General features: G+C 43.3%; 1 protein-coding gene and 1 pseudogene across 2 annotated transcripts; both read right to left on the bottom strand.

Moving 5' to 3' along the window:
- Positions 1-1051: 1051 nt before the first annotated feature.
- CPOX (coproporphyrinogen oxidase) lies at positions 1052-15314 on the bottom strand. 2 transcript variants are annotated; one of them, XM_061628256.1, is made up of 7 exons: positions 14597-15307; positions 11442-11585; positions 10363-10473; positions 8904-9045; positions 8366-8584; positions 6004-6108; positions 1052-3710 (listed from the first exon to the last, which is right to left on the bottom strand). In XM_061628256.1, the coding sequence occupies exons 1-7, from the start codon at positions 15234-15236 to the stop codon at positions 3623-3625; spliced, it is 1449 nt and encodes a 482-aa protein (XP_061484240.1). In that variant the 5' UTR covers positions 15237-15307; the 3' UTR covers positions 1052-3622. The 2 variants fall into 2 exon arrangements, with proteins under 2 accessions (XP_061484240.1, XP_061484241.1); XM_061628257.1 differs by lacking the exon at positions 8366-8584 and having other exon boundaries at positions 14597-15314.
- Positions 13727-13869, bottom strand: LOC133386379 (U1 spliceosomal RNA; annotated as a pseudogene).
- Positions 15315-18873: the final 3559 nt, after the last annotated feature.

The raw sequence follows: 18873 nt of genomic DNA, 5'->3' as shown, positions 1-18873 counted from the left end.
GTATTCCCGATCTCTCTGAGTGGATGTGAAAGCTGGAGTGAAAAAAATGGATGAGAAAAATCAACTCATTTGAAATGTGGTGCTGGGAGAGCTTTGTGCATACCATGGACTGTGAAAAAGACAAATCATTGGGCGTTAGGACAAATTAAACCAGAACTATCACTAGAAGCTAAAATGATGAAACTGAGGTTATTATACTTTGGACGCATCATGAGAAGACATAATGCACTAGAAAAGACAATAATGCTGAGAAAAACTGAAGGGAGTAGAAAAAGAGGAAGGTCAAACAAAAGATGGATTGACTCCATAAAGGAAGCCACAGACCAGAACTTACTACATTTATACCCCACCTTTCTTTCCATGATAGAAACCCAAGGCGCCTTACATATGGTTTCCAGTCTCCCACCCTGACCCTGCTTAGCTTCAACAGGGAGCTGGCCTTATGTGCCTTCAGACAGGATGGTTTGTAACAGGTGCTATTGGAGGTCACTGATTCATAGGGTTGCCATAAGTCGTAATCAACTTGAAGGCATGTAACAAAATGTCAGGGCCCTGGGTAATCCAATGACTTGGGACAAAAGAAAGTACACACAGCACAGTTAAACAAAGGAATTTGCTTCCACAAGATGAAGCAATGGCCACCAATTTGGATGAATTTAAAAGATTTATGGTTCATTCATACCATGATACATTCATGGAGGTTATCAATGGCTACCAGCCATAGTAGCTGTGCACTACCCGCAGTGTTGAAGACACAATGCTGCTAAATACTAGTTGCTTGGAATCAGAAGTAGAGCGGGTGCTGTTGTGCTCAGGCCCTGCTTGTGGGCTTCTCATGAGAATCTGGGTTGGTCACTGTGAGAACAGGAGGCTGGACCTTTACCCTTGATGCAGCAGGACTCTTCTTATGCATTTATTATGCTCAAACTACCTTTTTATTTGCTATAGAAGACACTAGTTAAATTATGAGGTGGCTAACTCACAACCTTTCATCACTTACAATGATCATAAAATATTGCTCCCCAGTGCTGAAAGAAAAATTACCACCACACAAGTTCGTAGCCATTTTATTTAATTTAGTTTCACAGTAGAGAAGAATTACAAGTTCAGCTGGCAACAGAACATTAAAGTCAACAACATTTTGTGATAGCACAAAATAAATCTGAGATTGTGCAGATTTGAATGTAACGATATGAAGGCTGTTGGGGAGGGAGCGTGGAAGAACAGGAAAAATTCAAGGGAGAAAATCCACCTTCAAGCCCCAAGGACTTAAATTAAAAATAAATCCTAGGGGAAACTGAAAACACTCCTATGCAATACTTTTTCTTGAATGATGAACAATGTTTTAAAGTATTGTTACAGCCAATTAATGCAACTGCAAATCTCTCTGATCCAAGTCTCAAAGCAGGAGCAATGTTAACGGTCATAGCATTGCTAAAACATTTAACTGGATTACTTAACAAGCAACACTCTTAGCACATGATGCTGGGAACTGTCAATTGTTGCAGAATACAGAACATATTCAGGGATTCAATCAAATCTAGGATTCTACAAAACATGGCAAAGCGCATGGTATGTCTTCAGCTCTCTTCCCTCAGATCCCTCCATTTTCTGCATTGAGTGAAAAACTGAGGGAAGTTTAAACACACACACACAGAACAAACTTAAGCCTATAAAGCTAGAAGCAAAATATCCAATATATGTTTACTCAGAAGTGTCCCACTTAGTTCATTAGGGCTTCCTCCCAAGTGTGTGCATAGAATTGCATCCTTCCAGTGTATAATATACACTGAAAAATTAAAATCATGGGTGGGGAATTTGAGGTCATCCATATGTTGCTGGACTCCGTTCTCATCAGCCTCAGTCAGCATGGCCAATGAACAAGGACATCTCTGCTCCTACATATCTAGGAAGGGGAACAGAGACTTTGGAAAAAATTACCTTAAAATTCTAAGAAAAGTACATGCAGACTCACATTATTAAAAACAAGTATTGTGCAATTCAAAAAGAAAATTGTATCATAGGGGCACCATTCATGAGAATAGGCACAATTAATGTTTTATAAAATGATCAGTAACCCTGAGATCACAGCATCCTTTTCTCACAAATTTGATGTGGCAGAAATAGGTTTTGCTCCAAGACATTCCCAGCTATTTCTGCCACTTCTCTTCATATTCAGTTTCCCTCTCCATACATCCCTACAATGCATGCTGCCAACTCAGACAGGTTCAGTTTGAATTTGAATTCTTTAAGAGCAGCTTTTCAGACCTTTTGGCTGAGAAGTGGGATAAAAATAAACTTTATCTTACTTTGCCTCACCCCTCTATGGACATTTTCAGAGTGTCATTAGGAGCACTTTTTGTTTGGTGGTTTTGAACCTCTTGTGAATGTGGTTAGCGAGACAGAACTCAAAAATTAAATACACACATTCTAATCCGTACAGCCTTTTCATTTTATTTACAAATGTGGGAGATACAAGAAGAGCATCACTTGTGAAATTGGTCTGAGTTCCCACTGCCCATTCTTATTCAGATGAGGTTAGCCAAGCTTCTGGTCCTGTAGAAACTCCTCACCACCACTCTTCCAAGTCCTGAGGGCGAAGTGATCCACTGCTTTGGAAAACCTTGTACTAGGTTAAAGAAAGATTCTTGTGGGCCAAGGCTGAAAGATTTCATCCAGCAAGTGGCTTAAGCGCTACCCTAGGCATGTGGAAAAATACCGGCTGTTTGCACATGTCGGAACAAAGGACGTTGCTTTATACCACATCAGACCCTTAATCGATCTAGCTCAATACTGACACTGACCGGCAGAGACTCTCCAGAGTTTCAAGCAGCCCTTTCCCAGCTCTACCTGGAGGCACCAGCGACTGAACTTCTGCATGCAAAGCATCTGCTCCACCGCTGAGGTACAGCCCTTTCCCAAATATATTGTAATTTATACACAATAACGTGATGTAATGTAATTTATACAGTAGAGGTGGTGGGAGCAGCGAGCCCATCTTAGAGGAACCTGAACTTTTCACTTCCCCATGTACTTTTTGTACAATTAGCGTAAGTTGGATGGCGCAGCCCAACTTTGGCAGTACTCCCCTTGAACTCCAGCTTTACAGTGGTTAAAACATGACAGATTTTCTCTTCTAGGGCGTAGGTTTTATCTGAAACCATTTCTAATGAATGGTAATTCTGCTGATTAAAAACAAGACCTATGCCAGACACCGAAAGCATGCCAAGCAAAGAACTTTGGACCCTCAGAAAAGGCCATGTCAGGAACAAAGTATTTTAACCACGGTCAAGGCACCTCACAGACTGCTCCTTCTGAGCCTAAAGCTTAGGAGGGTGTGTGTTTGCTGATCACCTTTGGAGCGCATCACACCTTGCCCTACTGTCTCATACCGGTACAAATGGCCTGGCAAACCTCCCATCAAGAAAGTGCAAATGGAGCAGCTTGTGGCTTTTCAAGTGAACACGTAAATATATCGAAACTGAAACACTATTTCTAAGGCACGTGAGAAGAGAATAAGGAGACAAAAATGTAACTGCCACATAAAGACAGTTGGATGAGCAAGCGGGCAGGAGTTGATGCACTTTCCTCGTGGCCTGCTGTACGCAGCCAACACTGCTTGTCAGTGTACCCAGTCCTTTGGGTGGCGCAAAACTTCTAGGATTTCTGCTTCCCTGGAATTCTCTGGAGGTGAATGCATATATTCCCATCTGCATATAAGAGAAAGGGGAGGGCAGTTGTTAATTCTGTCTTTCCTTAATAGTTTAAAGTTACAAACATACAATTACTTCTGCATACCACGCAGGAAATATGATCTCTAGATGGTGCAATTTTATACTTATTTTGATATTTCAGGGTGGAATTCATCTGGCACCTGTGTGCTCACAGAAGGGTCTTGATCCAGGGGACATATTCGCTAAAGGAAGCAGAAGCCCTTAGCACACCACTAAATTGGCTCCAAGGAATTGGGGGACCCTCTAGAATGGCATGCAAGGTGGCACAGGAAAATGCAAAGAGGGAGTAAATGGCCTCCATTCCTCTTCTGTTAGCAGAGCTGCCCTCCAGATCAAGAGCCGTTTCACAACTGCAAAGGCACCAAGTAGATCCCACCTATACATTTTACCATTGTTATTATTTTGCATTTTAAACCTCAACAGATATGAGTCTATTTTTCAAAGGGATAAATTTCTATTGTTTGTTTTCTACTTCTAAAATATTGGTTAACTTACAGAGCAAACCTGTCCTGAAGCTGTATATGCTGGTCAGGATACGATCATAAGCAAATTCTTTTGCATTGGCAGAGCAATGTTATATGATGGAGTAGTGCATCTGGGACTGGAGCAATGCTAGTACAAAGTATGCTGGGGGGTGGGGACAGGGAAGTCACAGAAGGAGTGGGCCTCATTTAAAACGGCACACTTGTTCAGCAATTGCTCCTGCCTGCTATGACAGCAGACCATTACATCTACAAAAAGGGTGAGATTTTTTTTTAAAAAAAGAATCTTTCCATTGGCACATCAGAGGATAGGATTTTGACTAAGCAGCTACCAGCAGCATAGCATCTGGAATAGCCCCAGCAGGGAACACAGCCAAAATGACAAGATGGATCAATCTGACCCCATGTCTAAGAAACATAGGCACACAAACAGGAAACTTGGCAATGAGACACTTTTTGGAAGGGCACTTTGCACAAACAGCTGGCCATCCTGAAGAACCAATTAGGAAGGGCAAATAGACAGCTCTTCTGTGTTGCCTTATTGATGCCCTGCTTCAGGACTCGACTCCATAAGCCTGAACTCTATGCCTGCTACTGGGACAGCAAGGGCAGGTAAGCAAGGAATAAGGAGTCACTGAGTAAAAAGTTACCCATCAGAGAAGCAGGACTCTTGAATACCCTTCATCTCTCCGTCATAGTGGATCAACAACCTTCTCTTACACAGCAGACAATAGCAGACTCTCTCAAAGACAGGGAAATATGCAGATTGCATGGAAAGAGCTGATGGACGCAAGCCCAGGTGAACTCTCATAACACACTGAGGTAGTCAAGGGGTAGAAGAGCTGCTAGTTCAGGCCAGACACTCAATATATTCTTCATTTGAGCATCAGCACCAGGGCAGCAGAACAAAAGAGTAGCTTGTCAGAGAGTTGCAATGGATGTCCTTTCAATGGGAAGTCAAATTGTGTCTTATCCCCGCCCACCCACGACCCCAAATATTAAAACTCTGAGGAACTACTAGGTAAATGCACATTTAGTGGGTAAGGGGAGGGACCAGCTTAGGTACATGAAATGGAAAAGCACCTAGCTGGTGACACCCACAGGTACCCATTTAGTGAACATCCTGTACCAGCAAAAATCTATTGCACATATCAATATCCCAAGTCTTTCTGGTCTCTCCAGAGGGAACCATTCTCATAGTGGTAAGGATATTCTTCATCTAGTGCCCTTCAGACCACAAGTGAGGCCTGCCAAGTAGCCACCATCAAGAAGCTGCTCACTGTTTAGTTTTGCTTATACTACTCATGCTGCAACTATCAAATTCTTCTTCTTCTTTTTTTAAGGAACAATATCTTTCTCATTAACTGAAAGAAGACCCACATTAGATGCAACATACTGTTCACCCCAATTCAGTGATATATGTATAACTGATGCAAATTATTAACTGAATGTGCATTTGTACCCATATGCTGGTGCTCAGCTGCCCCAACTTATTTGCATACTGGATGTATTGTTTAGCGCAGTTAAAACGTGAATTCTGTGTAAACTATTATTGTTGTTGTTGTTGTTATTCCACCCTTTCTCCCAGTAGGAGCCCAGGGTGCCAAACTACTACTACTCATTACACAAGACAAGCTAGCAGATATTTGGAGTTGGACTAGGCACTTGTCTTTAAACTCACTGCAATGGTATCTTATCTAGAATTTTAAAAAGCTATTGAACTTGCTAGTTTTCTTATCAAGGAATACCTGAAAGGTTTGTTTGGTTAGTTATAATTATACTCTTACCTGGCAGTGAGTGGCAAAGACATAAGAATGCTTTCAATCCTAGATCCTGGTGTTGCAAGTCCAAATTTAGTGCCTCTGTCATAAACAAGATTGAATTCGACATACCTGTTGGAGAACATGGGGAGAAGGACTTTTTTCGGTTTCTTTAAAGTGCATCATTCACTCTGGCTTTTCAGTCACAAAAGGAGCTATGTGCTCCAATATCTGACCATGGAGATCCTGCATGAACTGCCTGGCCTTTAAGATTTCACTAGGGGGAAGGGTCATAGCTCGGTGGTGGAGCATCTGCTTTTCATGCGGAAGGTCCCAGGTTCAATCAATCCCCAGCATGTCCAGGTAGGACTGGAAATGTCCCATTTGAAACCCTGGAGAGCTGCAGCTACTTAGCATAAACAATACAGAGCTCGGTGGACCAAGGCTCTGACTATGTATAAGGCAGCTTCCTATATCCAAGGCCCTGCCAACACATCTTCAGGCCTATCTTCGTTGGCAGCTATTCAAAACCCAAGATTCTTAAGCTGAATTCAGTACCCAACACTAAATGTCCATGGTTCCACAGAGTCTTGTGACATATACAGTCCCACACATAGATGAAAACACAGCTAGGAAGAGAAAGTTTAGAATGAGATTGCTTGGCTCAGAAACATAAGAGCACCAACATCTGTGCAACAGTGAATGCTCAGTACTGTCTCCCTGAAGAACAATGATTCTGCAAAAAGAGAAAGTTGGGTTTCCAAACAAGCAGTATGAATGGAATGTCAAATAAGTATGCACTCACCTCCAGCCACTACAGACTGAAAATCACTCTGAATCCTAGGCATAATTTTGCCATTCCAACACAAAAGCCTTCTTGGCTTTACAGCAGCCCTGTCCCAGTGCTGCAGCCCCAACCAATTACAGACCTCCTGCCATCTTGCTTAGTTGTCCCCCTTAGAGAATAAACCACCATCTTTGTAGTAAGACAGAAAACTAACATGAACAGCCTTTTAAAAGCTGTAAATGGCAAGTTTTCACAGTAGCTTGAATGAAAAGAGAGGGAGATGAGCCAAAGGAAGATGCCAAGGTTCTAAACCTGAGATGGCAGAATAGAGAAGCAGGCCACAGTGGGAGAGTGAAGTGGCAAATTAACCATTTCTTCAATATCACAGATGAGCACAAGCTGCGACAAAAAAAAAAGAAACCAGAACAAACTACAGCAAGGAGGAGGAGAATGGACCATTTGAGCTTCTACTTGGGCAATTTGACCGGCGATGTCTCCTCCCCAGTTCCTGCTTTACTGAGATATTTTGCTGCAGCTCTAGTTGTACAATGAGAAAACTGAACATTGCAAGATACAACCACAGTCCCATCTACTGCAATGCCTGGTATTTACTTCATTTTCAAACTCGCCATCTCTATCTTTAACACCAGTCACAATGAATGGGGATAAGAAGAGGAGGGGCTGTAAAGGTTAGCTTGTCGCTTCTTATCTTAGTGCAAAGAAAAGCCAAACTTAGCTAAGGGACCCGCAGCTAGCCTATCCCAGACTCTGCATGGTTTATCAGAAGACATGAAATACCCTGATATGTTTTTTTCCCTCAAGCAATGCCCGTATCTCATAAACACAGAATTCTGCTTCAAGACACTCTTTAGAATCTAAAGAAAACCAGACATTGCCAACACTTGGCATTTCAAATACTGCAACAAAACTGTTCAGAAACTGCCCTTATAGCCACAATGATGTCTACAAAAATCAGTTGGTGGGAACATGTCTATCTTGCCAATACTGAAAGAACTCTACTGGTTTCCAGCACATTTCTGAGCACAACTCAAAGGGCTGGTGGTTACCTTTTAGAAACCTTGTACTGCTTGGGATCCAGGAAACTCAAGGGAAACCTCCTCCCTTATCAGCGTATTGAAGTCATATTTGCAGGCTCTCCTTCCAGCCTCCTGCCTCCAAAATAAGGCAAGCAGCAACCAGAGAGATAACCTTCCCAGTACTGGCAGCCAGTCTGTGTAGCAGGAGACACACCTGGTGCCAACACTGTTACCTTTTTGGTGCCAGATAAAGACGCTTTAAATGCATTTTTCAAAACATGAGGTTTTGTTAAGTGCCCTGAAGCTTTGATGGACAGAATATAAATCTTGAAAATACACTATAAGTAAGTAGACAGAAACTCTGATGAATTTTTAGCCATAAGCAATTAGAACAGCACTGAATTTTAGGGCAAACCCACTAACTTAAAAAGGTTCTTTGTTGTTTCAACTATATTAAATTGATGTTTGATGAAAGAAAGGGCCAAAAGAGTTTGGATTAGCAGACTCGATGATCAGTTGAACGCCAGAACACCACATCCCTTCTCCAAGGCCCTCCGTTACCCACCTCCCTCTACGGATCTGCTGCCACAATTTTTCCTCTGGTGTGAATGTGTCACGACAGTGTTTCTTCACAATGGGAATGTAGCAAGGCACAATGGCTTGGGCACAACTCTGCACAAACTGAAAGACTTCTTCTTTTGAAGGCGAGTCCAGATCATCAAAAAATATGCCTCCAATCCCTCGCCGTTCTCCTCGGTGCTTGATATAAAAGTAATCATCACACCTGCAACCATCAACATTATACACAAAAAATCGGTTCTGTCAGCAGATTTTGAAATACATTGCTATATCCTCTAAAAACAGCCTTTATTTTTGTTTTTAAGGCAAAGACATAACCTTCACTTATTGTGTGCGGGTTGAGGGAGATAAGATGAGAGTAGTCAAATTTCTCTGGTCCCATTCAGTTCTGAAATATCTCCACAGTACAGACAGTGACAGAATAGATTGAAAACAGCCTGAAAACTATAGGACAAAAAAACTAAGATGTTTTATGGCAATCCATTCTCTCCTCAAAGAAAACTTGATTAGGGCTTCCTACATACCATTTCTTAAATCTAGGGTACAGCTCTCGATTATGCTGATCACAGGCCTCCTTCAGAGTTTTGTGGAAATGAACAGCATCATCTTTGTCCAGGTAAGTTGGAGTAAGGTCTGTTCCACCACCAAACCACCATTGTTTAGTACCTATGGGGGTAAAAAATGAACAACTACACAGTAATATTTTACCCATGAGAACATGTCAGATACATTGGTGGTTTTGGATTTTTTTACATTTGATGAAAAATCACACACATTTACTTACTGGCTCATCTGCAATACACACAAAAATATTGTGAATGCTTTTATTATACTTGCTAATACATCTTATGAAAGATCTTTGGATTAGTAACAGTTACAACATGGCACCATTACTTATTTTAATTTCTGGCCTTTCCCATGCTTAGGGGTTAGACAAGATAATAAAAATTACCAAACAAAATCATATGTGGAAAAGGCAGGTTGTCACTTCTGTCTCTTGGTCCCCAGATCACACATCAGAACATCCTGAGAAACCAGAGACCAAAGGAGTCAAAATGCCTCCTAAAATTCATTGGGAAAACTGAGGAGCCCACTGTAATGAAAATTCTCAGATATTTCCATCATTTTTTAGTAGATGATAAGACACAAGAAACTACAGCAAGACCTCAGTTAACAAATCCTCCAGGAAGAAAGCTCCTTTTAACCAAGGCATTTTAAAAGGTGAAACTGCCTAGTGTTGCTTTGCTATGGATAAACTCTCAAGCCTGTGTCTTTGCTTTAAGGTGAACTGACCAGCCTGTGCCTTTGCTTTGCTAGGATGAAACTGACAAGCCTGTGTGTTTCTTTGCATTAAAGAGATCTCTTGCTTTTTCCCAGGGCTGAGGAGGGAAGGATCCAATAGGATTCAGAGGAGGAGGAGGGGAGGGAGGAGGAGAAAGAGTGGGTGGGTGCCAGGTAGGCACCCTTTAAAGCCCCTGTTGAAGCTGCCCCCATCATCTATGAGCAGGTGTAGGAACCTATTCCTGTTCTTTCCATGTTAGCCCTACCTCTGGTACCAAAGTTTCTGTTAAAGGTCTAGGAATGCATCTGCTTTGTTAACTGATGTATTACTGTACCTGGATTGATCAATAATTTATATTCCTTAAGCAAGTTGCCTATTGGAAACAAATTATAAATTCTGTACAGCCATCTTTCTCACCATTTCTTTTCTGGTTTTTTGTCCCTTTTATTGCTTTTCTAACAGGTCTCGGCACTGGCCTTTCCCAGATTTGTTAAGTAGGTGAAAACACTCGCTGCAAGATCCACTAAACATGCAACAGATTATCTAGTACAGGAAAGTTTTTGGCAGAAGTTAGAGAACTCTAGGGCAATTCTTAATCTATTGCTGTAGCACAAGGATGCTCCTTTCTAAAGTTTTTTTCTACTCACTCTCTTATTCTTACTTATATAATATGGACACTTCTGGATCATTACGGATCTTACCATCTGCCTCCTCAATTTCAAAGTATCTGTAGTTGAAGTGTATGGTGGGAACATAAGGGTTCTTTGGATGGATAACGGAACTGACTCCCATCGCACAAAAAGGCAATTTTCCTAGATGGCAAAACCAAATAAGCCTTAGTCAACAACAGACACATTATGCTGCTTTTACAAAATAATTGAAAGTTTTCTAACTGTGCTTCTGATTCTGCAGCTTACATCCCAGAAGCACTGCACTTGAACCTGCAATCTCTTATTTTTTAACAGAAGTGCAACCATCAAGATTTTCAAAAAAGTAAATTATCTAATTATTCAGGATATACTTAAGCTCCAGAAAAGTTCTCAAAGGAGAACTATTTAACTATTTCTTTAGGTACATGTTTAAGCCTTAGCCTACAATCCTATATACACTAAGAGTGGCTAATAGTTTTTGGCCTGAGGGCCACATTCATCCATGGATGCCTCTCCAAGGGTATAACCATAACCTCCCCACACTCAGATGCACACAAGGGGTGGGTGGGTATATTGTCCATTCAAATGTTTAATCTGATGACAGGAGAGGGGGCAATTTACTATTCCCATCAGGGCACTGGTTGGGCTCTGTGTCTATTTTTTTCCCTATTTGCTACCACCACCAAAATTGCCAGGGTCTTGGGGTAGCAGAAACATTTGCTTGAAGGGCCAGATCAGGCCCTGGGTTGGTGGTTAACCAGCCCTGCTACACATGCTTTGCTGGAAGTAAATGTCATTAAATGCATAGGATTGAACTATTTAAAACCAAAGATCAAGTTGCATAGGAGGACTGGAGAAAGTAAATGAAAACAATGGCAAGGGGTTAGACTAGATGACCTTTGACAGTACATTCCAACTCTGTTTCAGTTTGTTTCTTGCTAAAGCAAGGTCAGAGCTCTGTGTTTCTAGAGCACAGCCTAAGCCCCATCCAGCATCCAGCCTAAACCTCACCTTGCACCCAGCCTGAACCCTGCCTTGCTTTGCACTCAGCTGAGTCCAGCCTTGCCTTGCCTTGCCACAGAGCAGGACCATTTGGTCTAATCCAACCGGTTTAAAGCAACATGCCTTACCACTTTTGCCCTTCAGAGTTTTCCCCCTGCTTCTCATCTGTTGAGCCGCTTCTTCAGAGAGGTTCCCAAAAACAACAGACACATTAACTCCAGCCTTCTCAAAGATTTCACCATCCTGAAGTACACAGCTGATGCCTCCCCCACCTAATAAAACAAGAGGCAGGATTTTATCTCACTACCCGTCCGTTTGAAAATATTAGCGTACGTCATTCATAAGGACACCTGTTGAAACAGAGTTATCCAAACCTAAGCAGTGTGGCAGCATGGCTCGCAGGAGCAGGAAAAAGCAGTGCTCAGAGGACACAGGAGAGGTCCAGAGGAGCTTGACCCTTCTATCCTTTCTTAGTGATTTGGTAAAAACTGATGGGAGACAGGCGTGTGTGCTGAGTTGATGTTAAAGTTTTCCCTGCCTCTCCCCCCACCATAATCTGAGCACTGGGATAAATTGTGGGATGATAACATTTTCCCCCAGAATTATCCTGAAGCATAGAAAATTCACAGCAGATATTGTTTCAATTAAACTTTGAATGAGTTGGGATGTAAGCCCGCTTCATGAAGAGATGGCTGCTGATGACCCGAAGCTTGTAAAGAGCAGTTACTGGCCGTATTTGCATGTCATAATGAGCCAACGTGACAGACTAATAATGGTTTCAGGAATGAGCAGCGTGCTTATGCACGCTATCAGATTGCTCCCTTTCCACTTCTCCCCAGGCACAGAGGAAGCCATAAGTGTTTCACATAAGTTCTATGATGTCCAAAACCAGGATCCTGGGTTGGTGCTCCCTAACAAGTTAGGATTTATAAGCCAACAAACCATGGTTTAAGTCTGGCTTGTCAAGGAGCAACAACCAAGGAGTCAAGCTTAATTATGGCTTTGTGGTCGTGCTGAGGAGGAGTGAAACAGGAGTAACACAGGAGTAACTGGGCAGCAGCCACCAGTATGCTGCTAGTTCCCAGTACACTGTGGTAAGGCAGCAACCCCAGCTTACCATGCTGTGTGAACACAGATACCTTTTGTTACTAAACTGAAAAAGGCCTATAGTTAGAGCTACATGCTAGTTTATTAAGCAGAAAGAAATTCAAGTGGCCAGGTTTTTCTTACATTCAGGAACAATATATCAAAAAAAGAATATGCCATCACCTTCATAAACTTTCCTTTCAAAATCAATGGGCATTAGAACAAGATGTGTGACTGTTTTCTTCTGTTTTAAAGATGAGGTGCTCGCTGATATTTGCCAAGAGTAGATAGGACGTCAGTGGGATCCTCCTTTCTTATCTCCTTCACCTCACACAACAATGGCCTGAGTCATACAAAGCCCTCCTATGAAATAAGTAATGCTCATCTCCAAAAGTCAATAGCCCATTAAATGCAGACTCATTTCATGATATTTTGACTCTAAAAATGGTCCAAACTCAAGTAACTCAGGCTTTCACAACTTTTCTGCCCTTGTTTAGCATTTTGTTCCTGGTCTTGCTGCTTCACAGCTACAGAAGAACCAAGCAAACATAATTAAGCGAAAGAAAGAACGACAGGTCCCAGGATTCTTTGGGGGAAGCCAAGACCCATTCAAGTGACACGACACTGCTTTAAATGTATAGTGCAGATTGTGCCATACTTAGAGGTGTTAAGTTAACAATTCTTGACACCCTGGGCCCAATGAAGAGACACAAAATCACAAACAAACTGTTTAACTGTTAGATACCATAACATTAGTTACATATTTTAAAAAATAAGATTGCATTTTAATACTATTTTCATAAGCACTTTTCAGATGTTTGCCTGTCAACAACACTTAAGAAATATGGGTGAGACTTCCATTGGCCAAGGCATCCTACTGGTCCTTTTATTCATCAGCTGTCCCTGGCTAAAATGCTTTGGGCTCAGGAATTAATAGCTGTTGCGCACTCATATAGGGAGCTTAAACCAAAAGCTCCATCATTACACAACATTTACACACAGGTCCCTACTGAACTTTCCTCTCATAAAGAGAATGCTACAAAGAACCACATGCAGAACATGTACCAAGTGCCAAATGTAAGGCATGTTAAGCTTTCTCCCTCCTCTCTGCAACTTCTTACATTTGGCATTTTCACCCTACGTACATAAAGATCACACTCGTGCACTCCAAAATAAGTGGCTACATCCTGGTTTTGTACCTATAACCACCAATGGATTCAAATTCATGCATAGACACATAATGAAGGTGGGGTGAGGGGGCTCTTCAACTACCCAAACTAAATATGACAGGTATGCTGAAAGGAATCAAAGAATAAATTATCCTCAGTTGGAAATCTTCCTGCTACCACAAATTATGCAGTTGAGTTTCCCGTATTTGGGGAAATTGCAGGAGCAAGCACACCCAGAGTGCAATGGATGAGCCTTACCCTGGGAAAACCACCTTCATGATACTTCCCATACAATAATTGTGCATAGCCAAATATGACAGTGCAGCAGCATCCCCGGTTACACACACATATACAGGCACCCTAACATTCACATGGACCAGGATCTTTTTCACAGTAACGATAAACACACTTCAAGCCATTAGCTCTTGAAGAAAGGAGTCTAATGTGGGCCAGCTATTCTATGGCTTTGTTTTGAAATCTGTCATTCAAGTGGTGCTTGCAATCTTGTGCACACTTATGGGGAAGTAAATGCATTCACTTGCAAGTAATAAGGCACAGGATCGCATTGCACATCTACTGGAACCCTGTCCCCTGAAGGTACAACCTGGGCGGGCATTGTAGTCTGGATGTACAAGTAGGAAAGGGTTAGTTTAGTGCGGATGCAGAAACGGGAACGCCCAGGTAGGGAAACATTTAGTTTACTCAATACATCAAGCATGGGTTCATACCGCGTGGGGCGAAAGAGCGTGGGCCACAATAGCAAAACTGTAAAAGAAGGCTGCAAGGTGAAACCGCTGCATTACTCTGCACCAGTTAGGCTGCAATTCTAACCCCACTTACCTGGAAAAAACCCCAGTGAATTCAACAGGGCTTACTTCTGAGTAGACGTGGTTAGGACTGAGCTATTAGCATGAAGTAGGTGTATGTGTGTGAGTGTGTGTGTGTGAGAGAGAGAGAGAGATCGTGTAAGTGTGTGCGCCTCTTCCCCAAGTCCCTTCTCCCTCTACACCCTCAGGAACGCGGGTCACCTTCCTTCCTCTCCCAGCGGTCCACGGTGAAAGCGGCGCTACGGTCGACCTGGGCCATGGCCCGGCACACCTGGCTCTGCGTCTCCATGATGAGCAGCTCCATACGGCTCCGCATCTCCCCGCGCCGGCCCCGCAGCTCGCACAGCCCGCTCACCGGCGGCGCCATGAAGCGTGCGCAGCACCGCGCCAGCTCGTCCTCCTCGCTGCTGCCGTCGGGCTCCTCCCGCGGCTCCTGTTGCTGTCGCTGGTGCCTTCGCGGTGGCGGTTGCTGCTGCTCCATCTCCGCCCGCCGCACCAACCCCACTCCGGCTAGCACCGCCGCAGCGCCCGCGCTCCAGGTGAGCGCCGGCCGCCACCAGCCTTTCTCAGCCCAGCGGGAACTAACCGGGGGCGGCTGGCAGCCGCCTACGGAGAAGCTCCTGGAGCAGCGCGGCCCGGGGCTTAGCGACAGCCCCCGGGCACCCATGGCGCTAATCTTGCCCAGGAGACGAGACATAACGGCGACCGCGGATGTCCACCAGTGAGCCTCAACCGCCGCCCTCCCTGATACAGAAGCAGCACACTTGCCCCCACGCCTCGGCGGCGTAGGGAGAGGCAGGCCCGGCGCAAAGGCTCTTTGGAAAGGTAGTTCCGCCGTCATCCACTCTCGCTGTCAGCAATCTGCATCCAGACTACAACGCCCAGCAGCGTCGAAAAGGGAGGTGCCGTCGAATTAGAGAAGGGTTTAGCTTGCTCAACGCTTCAGGCATGGGTTTGTAGCACGTAGGACGAAAGGGGAAGCGATACGGACAGTAATAGCCCGGAACTTGAAAGCGAGATTGCACGGTGAAATTGCTAGATAACTACAGTATACATCAATTTGTTCAGGGATATCACTTGTGGATCCAACAGAAACAAAAGATTTTTTGTGCACTATATGAATTTATTGGCGTACTAATGCTACAAGTGTTAATATGGTTTTATTTCTGTAGTGTGCTTTTTTCGTTATTGTTTTGGAAAATAAAACAATAATTTTAAAAAACTCGCAAAATGCCGGGGCTCTTCATTGCTGCCTAAAGAAATGCACTGGCTCCCAAATAGCTACCGGACTAAGCTCAAGGTACTGGTACAAGTGGACTAAGCCCTATGGAACTTTTTATCCTAGTTGGTAACTATTGGATTTGATACTGTTTTTCATAGAAACCTAGAGTTGGAACGGGCCTATAAGGCCATCAAGTCCAAGCCCCCGGCCGATGCAGGAATCCAAATTAAAGCATACCATTTTATATATGCAATTGTTTTATGTTGTGAAATTGCTTCAAGAAGTTTTACTGAAGTGGTTCCCAAACCTTTTGCCCCATGGACCGCTTGAAAATTGCTGGTGGACCACTTCATGATTTTTCTGCCTGTTGTAGCCATTGTAAGGGGCTATGCCAGATGCTGTATTATTTTTAACTATATTTCCATTGCTTATTTTATTTCTGGTATTGCAATCTGCATTCTATAGAATTCAAATTTTAATAGAATAAAATACAAGAAATAAGAGAAGCAGTACAAATTAAAAATCAATATGAATGTTTAATGTAGACATGCCACAGACCACCTGAATGAAGCTTGCAGACCATAGTTTGGGAACTCCTGCTCTGCTGGTTCTGTCACCCTAATTAATCATAGTGATTGCTACCGATGCAAGGTTGCACACTGTTCCCTTTTGGGGAGAAAACGGAGGCAAAATAGGTGTTGAGCAGTTCTGCCTTTTCCTCGTTATCTGTCAACATTTTGCCATCCTCATTGAGCAGCAGTCCCACCATTTCCTTGGTCTTTCTCTTGCTTCGAACATATCTGAAAAAACCCTTTTTGTTGTTCTTCGCTTCCCTCGCCAGCCTCAGCTCATTCTGGGTTTTAGCTTTCCTTACGCTATTCCTGCAAGCCCGAGCCGCTCGTCGGTACTCTTCCTTGGTGATGCGTCCTTCCTTTCATTCTTTATACATGCTTTTTTACTTTTACCTTCTCCACCAGTCTTCTGTGTAGCCCCATTGGCTTTTTCCGATGTCTTTCATTTTTCTTCCTCTTTGGAATTGTTTGCGATTGCACTTTTTGTAATATGTTCTTCATGAACTCCCACGCGTCTTGGGCTCCTTTTTTCTTTAGTCTATCTAGCCACGGGATCCTACCCATCATTTCCCTGAGCTAAAATCGGCATTCCAGAAATCCAAGGTCCATGTTTGACTATATTCTTCTTTGGCTTTCCCCAGAATCCCGAATTCCAGCATTACGTGGTCACTTTCCCCCAAGGTACCGACCGCTTTAATTCCCGTGACCAATTCGTCCGTGTTAGTTAAGATCAGGTCCAGGATTGCCGATCCCCTTGTTCCTTCTTCTACTTTTTGAAAGAGGAAATTATCAGCAAGGCCCATCAGGAATTTGTTGGAGGCTTTGTGCTTCGCAGAGTTTGTCTCCCAGCAGATATCCGGGTAGTTCAAGTCCCCCATCACTACTACTTCTTGCCTCCTTGAGATTTCGGAGATTTGTTTGAGAAAGGCCTCATCTACCACCTCTTCCTGGCCAGGGGGTCTGTAGTAGACACCTACTACCATGTCGGTTTTATTTGTTTCTCCATTTATTTTTACCCAAATGGTCTCTACCTGACTCCTTTGTTCGCTCTCTTGGATTTCCATAGAGGTGTATTTGTCTTTGACATATAACGCTACTCCCCCTCCTTTTCTGTTGCTTCTATTCTTTCTGTAGAGTTTATATCCTTGAATGGCTATATTCCAATCATGGGAGTCATCCCACCAAGTCTCTGTTATCCCTATGAAGTCATATTTGCCTTGATGCACTAAGACTTCAAGCTCCCCTTGCTTGTTTCCCAAGCTCCGCGCGTTGGTATATAGACACCAGAAGTCTCTTTTGTCCCGATTGGATTCCTCCGTTAATATACCGTGAGCTTTGCCGTGCATCCCTTTCTCCCTCCCAGTGTCTGCTGTACCCTTCAAATCGTTGCATTTACAACCCGCTGTCTTTGGATCGGTATTTAAGCTATCATCTCCATCCCCCAGTGGCTTTAGTTTAAAGCCCTCTTGATGAGTTTTGCCATACTTCTGCCAAAGAGATTCTTCCCAGTCCTCGTGAGGTGCAGCCCATCTCCTGCCAACATTGTTTCCCAATGAGCCTTGGCAGGTTGTCAGCGACGTCCCAGATGCGCACCCCAGGGAGACAGACTCCCCGATTCATTTTGTCTGGCTAGCATACCGGCGCCTCTACCCCCCTGAGCTTGTTTTCTCCCAAAAAGGGAACAGTGTGCAACCTTGCATCGGTAGCAATCTCAGTAAGGGGTCGGGACTGCAGTTCGAGATTGATAAGGAGATAGTCAGGAAATACCTAGTTAACCTAAATGAGTTCATATCTCCAGGGCCTGATGACAAGAGCAGGTTTCTCAGCTGCAGAGCCCACCTCCAGGTGCAGGGTTCCAAATCAGAGGCTGGAACTCATAGAAATCATCTATCTCAGCCCCCAAACCCATAATAATACAAAAATGCATTATATTGGGGGAAACTGCTTTGCAAAAAATGTGCACATTAGGCAAAATTCTATATAAAAATGTATATTAGGAGAAATTCACACTAAAATGCTGCTGAATTTTCAGGATGACTTAACAATGGATGTAGAAATGTAGAGAACTGAACTTAGGAATGGGAAAATAAGAAACCAAAGTTGTCAGACTCACCCATCCCTATGTACCAGTGATGGTGTCTGTACCCTTGAGTCAGCACCCAGGGCCCAGTATCTCTAGGGGCTTTTTAATTTTTTGTATTAGATTGTGGCTCAAGCTTATACTAGGATCCTGGTTTGAATGTCTGGATAACAGTCACACACATACCCCTTGAGATATGGCTCAACAACAGTGTCTATTGAAGTTAGCAAACAATAACAGCATTAACAAAAATCACAAAGCTTTCCCTCAAATCCAAAACTATCCACCTCCTCCCAAGGTCTGCCTGTGCCAATGAAAGTTTATACCCTTTGGCCTTATTCAAGGATGCAATCAGTGAGGTGGGTGGGGCCATTCGTGTGTTCTACAAAAATGCAAAAACTTCCATATGCTGCAACATACACTCTCCAGTAGGTGGCAGCAGCTGATCTGAATATATTGCAAATCCTTCAGTTGTCTGGATGGCAGCAACAAATTTGTATTTCAGCCAGCAGGTATCAAGTCCTGTAGCTCCTTTTAATGTTAATTTAATGTCAATTTCTGCAGCATCAGCCAATCAGAAGTGCCCACAAGATCCCAGCTCCTA

Source organism: Rhineura floridana, chromosome 5 (assembly GCF_030035675.1).
Source record: "Rhineura floridana isolate rRhiFlo1 chromosome 5, rRhiFlo1.hap2, whole genome shotgun sequence".
Classification (NCBI taxonomy): domain Eukaryota; kingdom Metazoa; phylum Chordata; class Lepidosauria; order Squamata; family Rhineuridae; genus Rhineura; species Rhineura floridana.
The sequence above is the reverse complement of the archived record's forward strand: the minus strand, read 5'-3'. Positions and strand labels throughout refer to the sequence as shown.